The following is a 12885-nucleotide window of genomic DNA, read 5'->3' as shown; positions in this document are numbered from 1 at the left end:
TGAGTTCTACTTGCTTACCCATCTATTGACAGGTAGATTCTACAGCATTTGTCTTTGTACGATGATGATTTCTCTCTGTTTCTCAGGTTCCTAACCTGGTCTTCCTGGCTGTGAGTCCAGAGGAGAAGGAATTGTGGGTAAATGCGCTCAATTCAGCCATTGTTAGAGCCAAGAACCATGTTCTGGATGAGGTAGGAACACACACATACGGTGTTGCTAACTTTTGTGGACATTGCAATGACTTACATTAATTCATCCCCTAACCCCAATCACACGCTGTCTGTCTGTCTGTCTGTCTCTCAATGTATCTAGGTGACAGTAGAAGAAGACAGTGTGTTGGTTCATCCAACCAGAGACAGAGTTCGGATCCCCCAAATCAGAAGACTTCCTACCAGAGGACACCTACTGGCTGTGGTACACACACACACTCACACTCACACTCACACTCACACTCACACACTCACACTCACACTCACACTCACACACACACACACACACACACACACACACACACACACACACACACACACACACACACACACACACACACACACACGTGTTCAACTGATCCATTGTGTGAGGGGCTCTCCAAATAAGCCAACTCTACAAGCTGTCATGGCATTGCGATGCGTTGTAAGCTTGTAGATCCTTTCTTTTTGACGAGTGACGCCTTGAACTTGTAAGGAATGCTTGCAACATGGTGAATTTGGTGTCAGCTTGGCTATTCCGATGTTGCCTTTTATGGTGTTAAATGGGGTGCGGAACAATGCAAATGGGGCATACATGAACGTGCATTTACGAACAGATGGGATTTATCATCTGATACACCTGTTATCCGTACAAATCATGGCTTTACACACCCTTTAGTGAATCCCACGTGGGTCTTTACTTAGTCGCAAAACTATACTAAAATATAGTAGAAACAGCTTTGTGAATGAGGCCCAATATCTCTCTCTCTGTCTGCAGGCATCCAGTTCGTCCACCGGTATGTTGACCCTAGACCTGGTCGCCGAGGAAGACAACGACCTCGGGGAGGATGGGAAGCAGGAAGCGTCGTGGGAGAACCGCTTCCGGGTCGACCTGGAGGAGGGGGGTCGGGGCGGCGGAGTCTGGGGGGGTTACTACGGAGACGTAGGGGTCATAGGTCGTCGGCGGGCGGGTACCGATGTGTCGAAGCTCCGCGTGACCTCCGGCAGAGAGGTCAGGGTGAAGACGAGCAGTCTGCCCAGGGGCAGTGAGAGGTCGTGGGGTCCCAAACACCCGGCGGGGTCCCCTCATCTGCACAGGGCCCAGCACATACACCAGGGACAGGTATTATCATGTATTATTAGTATTATTGTTATTGTTATTGTTATTTCAGTACGTCCGCTTTCGACTATGAAGGGTAACCCAGAACCATCCATAACCTCAAACCTTCCAGAACCTGTGAAGTTTTGTGTTGTTGTTTTTTGTTAGTTTTTTTTACACAACCCCTGGCGTTCTGGTTTACACAACCAGAACCACCCCTGAAGGGGGAGGTACAGTACATCATTTAAAGAAAAGGAATAAAAAAGTTAAGATAGCGATCTACAAGCTCACAAACCATCGCAACGTGCCTCCTCTCTACTTTTTTACATTTTTATTAAAGTTGCCAGAACTCAGCTTCAGTACCAGCTCTTGAGCTGGGCCCAAATTAGGTTCTGCGAACATTATCTGAAACCAAGCCGTAGTGTATGGACACAAATGCGGTTCACTTAGTTCTTCTTGTATAGAAATCGACATTAGATGTTCACCTGTCAGAAATGGCGGTGGTAGGGGAAACACTATTATGCCTAAAGCCCAGCTCACACTACGGGAGTTTTAAAACCATATAGAAATCTGGTTGCATCACACTCTACAGGATAATCTTATAAGATTCTCTTCTCTATATCTATAATTGTAAAAACGCTTACACTGTAAGATTTAAAAACGATTTTGGGGCATCACACAGTACACTACAGGATTTTATTATGATTATCTTGCCTGGCTGAGCAACACAGGACCTCACATACATGATCTCATCTCACGTGATCACGCGTGGAAGCAGATTGGACAATGGATCCGATTGAACTTGTGGTGGCAAACTCCATGGTTGTGATATGTCTGGGAAGACACGTTATATAGGCAGACGTGTTCTTGCCAAATGCCACCTGCCACAAGCCTCAGCTGTCCAACTCACCACAGTTCAAAGGTGAAATCTTAAGCCTCCTGAATAAGATTGGATCTCCAACGAACTTCGACCGGTCGTCATGTCAGAAGTCTTCTCATCCATTGAACATCTGTCTCCTTGTAGTTGTTTCTCTCTGTCATGCGTCACTCCCACTGTCTCACTCGGACAGTAGTGATGTAATCAGACAGATGCATATCAAACATATCAACATCGAAGCGGCCCTGAATATCTGTGAGCAAATCTACAGCTACAGCATAATCTTGCCGGATAATCGCTCCTGATGAGGGTCAAACCGGGAGCAATCGGGGAGGTTTTGGGTCAGGGAGATTTGGGGCATTCAGTGGCATTCCCAACCCAAAATCTCCCCAATTATCCCGTAGTGTGAGCTGTGCTCATACCCCGTCTGAGGTTGGATGAAGCTGTCTATACCAGTGGTTCTCAACCTTTTTTGAGCTACAGTCTGGACCACTAGTAGCCTACTGAATATTTTGAACAATTCTCAAGGACCACACACACGCTCACAGTGTGACACGTTGTGAGCTTGTAGATCAGCAATTTTCGGTGCACGACACCATCGTGCAATGTATATTAAGCCTGTAACAGTCAATATTTCATTTTAAGCTTTTCTTCCCACACAATGCCTATTTGTTTTCTTAAATTTGATGGACTTGATGGAAAATATTAGTTAAACATATTTTCATACATTTAACAAAGGTACAATAAATCTATATGTTTTCTTTATTACATTTTAAAACATTTTACTATGGACCACCTGTAATTATGCCATGGACCAGTGGTTGAGAAACAGTGATGTATACTATGGTGTGTTGTCCTCAGGGTCAGCCCAGAACTCCTCAGCCAGGGAAGAGAGTCAGTGTTCAGGGCAGAAGTCGATGTTCCTCCATGGATGGAGTTCTTTCCTGCAGGTAAGAAATAAAACAAAACACTGCTGCTTAGTGATGCGCATATTCTGCATTATTCTCCTAGTCAACCCTAGTCAACTGGTGAAGTAGTTATTAGTATATCTATCTTAATAATAACAATATATAAATAGCATATATATAAATATAATCCTCCAGACCAGTACGTTCAGCCCAGCGACGCTGTCCCACTGAGGAGCAGGCTGGAGGTCAGCAGTCTGAAGGTCAGCCTGCTGGTCAGCTACACAACCTCATCGCTCAGAAAATGCAGAGAGCTCAAGAACTGCTGGAGGAGATGAGACTACAGGTATGGTTAGCTAAGTGGTTATATATCGTCGCTGGTGGACAGAAACCTTGTATCTCCGTATTTCAACTTTGTACTTATTTTTCTACACAGTGTTGCGCAATAGTGAAAATACCCATTGTACTATCAGCAATTTTTGCTACTTTTGAAATGTTTTTTCAAGTGAAAGTGAAGCTTGTCAGTAAATAATAACTACATTGGACCCACTGGAACACAGGACATTTTTTTCCATTCCCTTAAAGTTTACGGTTTAGGACATACAAGGTTTCCACCCGTCAGCAACAATTGGATGGATGGATGGATGGATGGATGGAGGGTTGGTGAATTCATTGATTCATTCTTTGATTGGTGACCAGAGTGTATTAATTTGAACACAATATTTAAAACCAAACAACTCCTGTTTTGGGTGGAACAGCAGTACAGACAGGTTGGTATGGGACCGCTGCAACAGCGGGTTCATGTTTTCTCACATCAAACACAGGAGCTCCAGAAGGCTGAGAGAGGACGAGGAGGGGAGCGTCCCTATCCAAGAGGAGTGGACTCCCCGCGTCTCCATCACCTCCGTGGCTCTGACTCTTCTCACTCCAGGTAGAAACACAACACTGCTTCTCATCTCAGTGTATCTGTACATGTCATTTAGTGTCCGGGTAGCTCAGTCGGTAGAGCACTCGCCTTCGGTTCTGGGTTCTGGATTTGATTCCAGACACCGACGACTCCACGTATGAGTAGCGTGCCTTGGGTAACTACTAAGTTGTGTGGTAAGTACTGTGAGCTGATCGTAGGTGTTGTCTTAACGCATTGAAAAGGGAATAGACACCCTCATTCTCGGCTGATACCGATCTGAAAATCTGAATACCGTTAATCAGAAGCACTTGTTTTGGTCAGTTAAGTTTACACATTCCTAACATAAATATGGAAGACAATACTGACATTTTCTGTCAGTATTGTTTTCTGTAACAGCTTAAAGTGATGTCTTGCCTATGTTGCCTATTGGCAGCTTGCGTTACACTGCTATTGGTGACTTACCTTTGTTGCACTTAGATTGGAGACCTTCTGTGAAGAGTAACATAGCATGAAAACAAGCATTCCCCAAATGAAGTACCAGGACTATTTGTTTCCTCCATAGAACAAGTGCATTTTTGGTTACTCAATCACAGCACAGAAGCAACAGATAAAGACGATGGACAATGTGTGACTTCTGTCTGGGTAGCGGTACAACCCAAGATTCTACCAATGCTCATCATTACTTTAAGCTAAAGTAAGCTAAAAAAAATATTGTCTGTCCTCAGGTCACCTAGCTCTCCTAGAAGCAGGAGCAGCGAGTCTCCACGTCTACGAGCAAAAGACTCCCCTCGACAACGAGGACGAGAATCTCCTCGCTCCAGGGCCAAGAAGAACCGCTCCAAAGGCAACGAGTCCCAGAAGTCAATGGAGTCTCCTCGTGTCCTGAGAGTTACAGCTTCCCCTCGCTCGACCTGCGCCAAGAGCACCGCCCCGCCCGGCGATCTGGAGCAACAGATGGACTCCTCTCCTCCGCCTGACCGGCTAGATGGCGACTCGCCCAAAGTGTCCAAGTCCTACGAGTCGTGTCAGAAAGCGGCGGCTTCCCCTTGTGGGAGCAGCGACTCGGAGTCTCCTCCCCTCCCGCAGAGGAGCTTTCAGGAGTCGCGGAGTCGTAAAAACTTTCCCAGTCTCTCCAAGTCGTTCGACTTGCCCCATCCCGGGAGCCCTGCGTCTCCTCTCTCCAAGACCTCCCTGAAGGATCTCCTCAGACAGAGGAGCTTCGACTCGTCGTCCCCGCGCTCCACGCCTCCGCCGCCCTCCTCCTCCCGGCCCTGCCAGCTTTCCGAGGAGGACTCCGAGGTGGAGAGGAGGCGGGCAGAGGCGGAGCACCTCCTGGAGGAGGCGGTGATGTCGTGGCGGGAGGCGCAGGAGGTTCTCCAGGAGGTGAGGGACCTGCAGAGCCGGACACTGAGGCGACAGCGTCGGCAAACCTACGACAAGACGACGACGTCGCCAACGACCCCGCCATCAATGGAGACGGACAGCGGCTTACCCATGGCCACCGCGGGAGGGGCGGAGGGAGAGGAGGAGGAGGAAGAGGAGGACCCGTCCATTTTGCTAACATCACCGGAAGACGACCAATCAGAGATGGCATGATTAGCATTCTTTTCCAAGACAGATTATTGAATTTTGTTGATACGGGTTTTAAGTATACAATGTTAAGGCTCATGAAGTTTTCCTGTGGCAGAAGTTTTTTAAGCTGACATTCTTTAAGCGTACAACGTTTTTCAAATGTACGTTTTTTTTTCAATCTGACATTGTTTTTTTAAACGTACATTCTTTAAGTATACTTTACCCTCAGGCTGCGATGATAAAATGTGACGACTTGAGAACTTTTGTCTCAATGTTATCTTTAAAGGCTCTGAGATTTTATTAATCTGAGCGTTTACTAAGCCTGGAAAGTGCTGGAAATGTACAGAATTTTAAAACTGTTTTGCCATTTACAAGGCGAGACTTTTATCCTCCACAGGTGATTGGCTCAGCTTTAGCCAATCAGATGAGCTTCCTCAGTCTCCGGGCTGAATGTCACAGTGCACTTGAAATGTTCTTCTCCCTAAAAAAGTTTTAAGGAGGATAACTTCACATTCTTATGACATGATGTCACTTTTATTCTTTATCTCTTCTTTCTTTCTGTGCTTGGTGTTGAAGTAAGGAAACTATGAGAGAAAATGGGTTCATTGTTGACTGATGATGAAGCAATGAGGCCAGAAAGAGAGCGAGAGAGAGAGAGAGAGAGAGAGAGAGAGAGAGAGAGAGAGAGAGAGAGAGAGAGAGAGAGAGAGAGAGAGAGAGAGAGAGAGAGAGAGAGAGAGAGAGAGAGAGAGAGAGAGAGAGAGAGAGAGAGAGAGAGAGAGAGAGAGAGAGAGAGAGAGGTGACAACGATGTTTATTGTTGACTGATGATGAAGCAATGAGGCCAGAAAGCAATTTTGTTGCACAAGTTTGCTTTTTTCAGGTACGAGGTGGCTGGTAATTTGAATACTGTATTTCTTCTTTATGATGTGTCATTCTGTGTTATTATTGTAAATACTACTTCTCACTGCAATGATAACTGCTGTTGGTTCGAAACCTTGTGACAAACAAACACAAACTTACAACTCACATGACACCAACAGGGTTGTGAGTTCTATTCCCTAAGGCAAATGCAGAGAGTTATGCACAGAGGAAAGAAAGCACTAACACAGCCAGTTACATGAGCAAAGCACTAACACAGCCAGCATTATGTTACATAGCAAAGCACTTAACACAGCATAGTCCAGTAGAAAAGCTGACGGTTCGGTTGGGCTCCCTGAACCGAAAAAAAAGAAAGCAAAGTCATTTCACACTACTACTACTATGTACTACTGTCGCTTGCTCTTACGGCTTGCGCTGTTGGTGGAGAGTGGGGACTCGCCCAAGCACTGCTGGAAGTGGAACAGATGGTTAAATTAATACCTGGACATCACAAACCGCGGACTCGCTGTGGGGAATTTGTAACGGAGGTACATACAGTATAGGCTGTTAATAGAGATAGAGATTTAAGGAAGTTGTACAGTCTGTTCCCACCCACTGCTTTCACTGCTGACAGAATAGCCTGGTCTGAATGAATGAATTACGCCTTTTAGCGACCGCACAAGCGTCAGTCAGTAAAGACATCTAGGTGTGGCGACGAGGTGACCACCGTCCGAAAGTTATGAGACCGCCCAGATTGGCGTCATTTTGTAGTTATCACCTAAACCAAACGGACAAAGTTCGGTCGGTGGCTGGTAGCATGTAGCCCCCTTAACACAGCCAGAGTTATGTTACAGAGCAAGGCACTAATACAAGCAGCAGTTACAGTACATGTTCCAGAGCAAAGCACTAAGGGGCTGCGTCCACCGAACGCGTTTTTTGAGCGACGGAGAGCTTTGGATATCGTGTCCAGCTCTACACATGCACTGAGCGAGACGCCTCTGCTAAATGATTGTGGGCGTGTCTCTCCACGCCTCTACATAGGAAAGTGACATTGATGAACGGTGCTCCTCTCCCAAAAGTTGAACTATTTTCTGCCGGAGGCACCCAGAGCACTCCGACAAATAATGCTGAACGCTAAGAGGGCTGAAACATGATGCTCGGCACTAGGAAGGGGAGTGCTCCGGCACATCTTTACCATAGAAATGCATGGCACAAAAGCACTGGCAGCTCGAAAAAATACTTTCTGTGGAAAGGGCTCCTAACACACAAACAGAGTTCCAGATTAAAGCAATAACACTGCCAGAGTTACGTGTAACAGAGCAAAGCACTAACACAGGCCGGATCTGGGCATGTCATGATAGGCAAACGTTCAGCAAAAATAGATAAAAAAAACTTGTGAGCTTGTAAATGGGCTACTTGTGCTATTCCTCTTACAAAGATGTATATATGTTTTAAGTGGCTGTGTCAGTGATTCCCAACCTAAGGGCTGGGGCTAAGTGATTAAGATAAGAAAGCATTTTAAATCATAATTTCTTCCTACGTTTTTTACTTGAGAAAAACTTAAGAGAAGTTGCTATTCATAAAAATAAATCATATGCTGTATATTAATTTCCCTCCTGAGATAAAACTTGAGAGCAAATGGAATTCATGAAAGGAATGTTTTCTGATTTTGTTTGGGTTTGTTTCATATTTCTACACACTCCTTGATGTGTGGTTGGGTGTGTTTATGCACAGCAGGTGTGTGTTGACCTGAGATGCAGGTGTAACTGAGGTGCATTTTAACGCAAACACAAATACATGCATGAATGAACACAAGAGCACACATGCACGCAAGCACTCATGCACGCACGTATGCACGCACAGAGGTCCCCTAGGTAGCCTGACTGTCTTTCCTGTGCTCTTTGCACTCTACTTATGTGACTATTTACTAGTCTTTTGTTGACTAGGGTTTATGTTTACTCTGATCTTGCACTCTTAAGTCGCTCTGGGTAAGAGCGTCTGTTAAATGCCGTAAATTGTAAATTGCTCATCTTGGTGAACAGTAACACGCATAACAAAACTGACCCCAGCTCAGTTTGAAGATGTACATAAGTCAAAGTGTCATCATACATTTTGGCTGCTTTATGAAGACATTTCCATAAAGTCCTGGTGACACAGTACTGCTAGTTTAAAGCTGAATACTACGGTTCTATTGAAAGGAGCACTTGTGAAAATCCGACATAACGCTTCCTAACGAGTTTTGTTCGTTGGGAGCCACCCAGCTCCACCAGTTTTTGGGGCCCCAGGGTACATGTTTATGTAGCGTTTTTTTTTTCCAGCACAGAGAGAACAAGCTACTGACCGAACACTTTGGGAAGTGTTATGTCATATTTTAACAGAATGGGAGGATTGAGGTTAAAAATCTGTTGAATCTGTATAACCCAGAAGAGACCTGTGTGTTTGATTCTTGTAAAAGCACTGTTTGATTGTAACATTCTAGGATCTGTCCATTCTTCTACAGATGAATACCAGAATATCATATCAAATCCAACATTACTTCCCAGCTCCTATACTGCGGAGTGCCCCAATGGCACGGTCCGTCTCCCCGCCACAGGAATAGAAACACAGGCTTCCTGTTTGCGGTCACATGGGTAGAGTATCCAGCCGCTCTATTGGCCGAGAGTCAAAGGATGAATTGTAGGTCAGTGAGGCACAAGAACAAACACACACGCAAAGGCATGTATAGAGATATTAGATATATACTGTATGCATGAACACACGCACGCTCGCACACACACACACACACACACAGATTCAGTGAGGTAGATTAAACAGCAGATGAGTGAATATAGGACAAAACCACCTCGCTCCATTTACCATCCCTATACCTCTCACACTCAACATACTGTGTGTATTTGCGTGTGTGTGTGTGCATATGTGTGACTGTGTGTGTGTGTGTGTGTGTGTGTGTTACTGCCGTACTCTGCAACACTGTGATGTTTTCGAACCTTGACTTCTTCCAACAGTAGAACCAAAGAGCTTTGTTGTGTTGTCATCAAACACTGCTGCATCCACTGGGACCAGTTAACACGCTGTACCGCACTGGTTCTCAACCTGTGGGCCGGGGCCCACTGGTGGGCCGTGAGGAATTAGGATACTGCAAGTGGGCCCCCAAATAATTGGCAAAACGCAAAGAAAAGAAAGTTAAGAAAGCACACAAAAAAAAATTATTGTGTAAAACTTAAATGCCATGGTATTTTTTTCTTTAAAACCTTAAAAAGTGAGTTTTTATTGTGATACCGATAAATAGGAACTTAAAGGGATAGTTCACCCAAATAATTACTTATTTTCTATCAATTACACCCGCCATGAAGCTTTGAATTCATGGCGATTTTTTTGCTTATGTCGCATTCCTAAGCCAATCATTTGATGACCGGGTGGCTGCTCAGTAGGAGTCTCCTACTTGATGATTGCCGATCATCAAATGATGCCCTGAGTTGTCAGATGGGTGGGCCGCAGACGCTTTTGAGATTTTCAAGGTGGCCCTGATCCAGAAAAGGTTGAGAGCCATGCTAAGTTAACACACTGTGTACAGAGATGAAGAAGTTATTTCATTTTTTTTTAGATTTTAAAGTATGCAATGAAATTACCAAAATATATTTGGAAATATATTTTCACCACATATCTTGTGGTCTATGTGTGTGTATTTTGGCCACTTGTTTGTTTTGTAAATTTTGAGACATATGACATGTTATGATGCTCTGTGTGTGAGCAAGGGCTGGGCAATACATTGATATTTAATTTATAGTGTTTTTTGGCTATTAACTAGCCAACTAGAGATATCGATATCGTCACAATGTTGATATCGAAGTATTTGGTTAAAGATATTGTGATATTTGATATCTGGACACATTGCCCAGCCCTAAGTCGATAGCAGTAGAACCCAGTAGAATCCATTAGATACCAGAAGAACCCAGTAGATACCAGATGATACCAGTAGAGCCCAGTAGATACCAGTAGAACTGTCCTTCAGAGACAAAACAGAAGTTTGTTGTGTTTTAAAGGTCGGAGGTCATGTAACTGAACCGAGGACATCTGCTCTTTGACTTTGGCCAAAATATAGGTTTTCCAAAAATATTTTTGTTCATGTCTGTAATATTTCTGAATGTTTTGGAACATAAACGTGAAGTGTGTGTTGGTCAGTGTGAGGTGTGATATTTTAGCTTTGTGAAAGACAAGGTTATTTATTCTGTATAACATAAATAAATCCTTTACAATCAAAGTCTGTTATCCTCTGATCAATCTGTAAATATCTCTCTCACTCATTCTATGTGTCACTCACTATCACACCAGTTATTTGAGTCACTCTTTTGCTCTAACTTGTTTTCTATATAAATTAGATACACACAGACATCAAGCTACAAACTACAAATTTCGGCAATGAAAAATATTCAGTCTATAGTCTGGTGTGTCACTCCGTTTCAACCTGTCATGTTTCATCAGTCTATACAGTCTGGTGTCTTATTCTTTTTCCACCTGTCGTGGGTAAGTCTGTCACCAGGGGCCTATTTCACAAAAGCAGAATTAGCGGTTAAGCCTGGATTTAACACCTATCCTGGCTTAATTTAGCCAGGACTAGCGATGAATCGGTTTCATGAAAGCTGAATTATCTTGCCAGATTATTTTAGCCAGAGCACCCTGGATAAATTTATCCATGACTCGATTTCACAAAAGAAAATTTACCCAATCCTACCTTAGTTACCATGGAAATGTAGCTGTGAAGTTAGCCTGGTAGGGACCAGGCTAACAGCCAAGCTTACTTAATCCAGTGCCTTGTTCTTCAAGTTTTTCCACAGTTAATTCAACATGTGTTTGTATGTGGACTCATTTTAATGACCCTGCATTCAAATAAGATGAAATAAATACAATAAGATATAATCAATTTAATTATATTACTGAAATAGAGTGTGACCATGAATCATATGATGTGATATGTGATATGTCATTGTCACTCTGTTAACACTATAGTTCATATTGTTGTTAGATGTTTGATAATTACAGATTTGTTTTTATATTATAAAAAATCCCACGGGTCTACTATCTTTTTTCGCCTTTATCATAAAGGTTGCTGGACAATATATAGAGGATGAAATGCATAATTTATTAAATAATATAAAGGTATAAGGTAATATCAAATACATTGTAAAAAATTAAGCTGGGCTTTGCTGGTCAGTCCAAAAGAACAATTCAAAGCAAAGACAATTTCTATACTTAATTATGGATCCCCCCCCCCCAGTACTTGTGTCCCTGTTGGCTCATTCACGTTCTAAATGAAACACTGAGTTCAGTTTATTTAAATGGATTTATGCCTTATTCGAACTTACTTTATAAGTTAACTCAGGCTACTAGGTGTAACAGAGTTAAACATTTACATCATCAATATGCATGTCTGTACTCCCCACACCGTATTTAGTCTCAGTAAGTGAAGGGACATACTGCCAGGGTTGGGTCTTGAACCTGTGACCTTCTGCTCATCTGGCAGCCCCTCTATCCATACACCTATGGCTGTCTCTGTATTATCAGTGGTTCTCAAAGAACTTCATGTGAAGGACCCCCAAATTGAAATGTATATGGCCGTGGCACCCATGTGAAAAGATGTAGTGCCAGGACCACCTATAAGAAAGATTTATATTTAAAACTTGAAGAAAAAGAAGTGTTCCAAATTTGGCAAGATATTGGGGACACCTTGACACATTGTCAGAACCAAGAATCGAACTTGCAACCTCTTGTTTCAAAGGCAGGCACCATTATTCAGTGAGCCGCTGAGCTTTAGTTTGATACTAAACAAAAAGACCTCAGTTTGAATCCATTTCACTGTAGGCCTATACCATGTTATTGTCCCTTACACCAGTAGGGATACTATACTAGTCCTCCATCTGAAAAGATTGTGCTGGGGTGGCCATAATAAGGATTTGTTTAAAAAAGAAATGTTGAACTGATATTTGTGAGACTTGAACCCAGGACCTTTAGGACATGCAGAGAGCATCTTTTCACAGCGTGCTAGAACAGCCTAATAGATTCATCACAAAAAAGGCAGATGATACAAAAACTAAATAATGTTAACTGCATATTTTGATTTGTATTTTGTTGCAGTAATTAAGGAAGTGAAGGGACAGTGGGAGTTACAGTGGTTCTTCTTCTTTAATCTGAAGCATGTTTTCAACACCACAATTAAAAGCACTAAAGAAACATGTGGAAATGTGTGGAGGTGCCATAGGCAAGCGAGTTCTGGCGTGGATACCTAGGCGACCTTGTGAACAAGGCCAAAGCAGGTTCAAGTCCCGCCTAGGCACTGAAGCACATACTCATCGATGTACTCTGTTACCCCTGGTGTACGGGGATGCAGTACAGTGGGGCCGGGGAGCGGTTTAGCTCCCCGGTGTTTCCACACAGTAAAACGTGGTGGTTATGGCAAAAGAAATGACACCTATCTGAACT

General features: G+C 43.5%; 1 protein-coding gene across 1 annotated transcript in view; it reads left to right on the top strand.

Moving 5' to 3' along the window:
* plekho1a (pleckstrin homology domain containing, family O member 1a) overlaps positions 1–5572 on the top strand; it is a gene marked incomplete at both ends in the record, with an annotated part of 12094 nt that extends 6522 nt beyond the window's left edge. Inside the window, 7 exons of the mRNA XM_080442605.1 lie at positions 87–191; positions 313–414; positions 967–1311; positions 3026–3114; positions 3268–3415; positions 3894–4000; positions 4702–5572. Coding sequence (XP_080298731.1) covers positions 87–191; positions 313–414; positions 967–1311; positions 3026–3114; positions 3268–3415; positions 3894–4000; positions 4702–5572 — 1767 coding nt within the window. The remainder of the gene's footprint in view (positions 1–86; positions 192–312; positions 415–966; positions 1312–3025; positions 3115–3267; positions 3416–3893; positions 4001–4701) is intronic.
* Between the last annotated feature and the right edge of the window lie 7313 nt (positions 5573–12885).

Source organism: Gymnoscopelus braueri (genome assembly GCF_963280865.1).
Source record: "Gymnoscopelus braueri genome assembly, chromosome: 11".
In the NCBI taxonomy this organism is placed as follows: domain Eukaryota; kingdom Metazoa; phylum Chordata; class Actinopteri; order Myctophiformes; family Myctophidae; genus Gymnoscopelus; species Gymnoscopelus braueri.
This window is presented reverse-complemented; position numbering and strand designations above follow the sequence as displayed.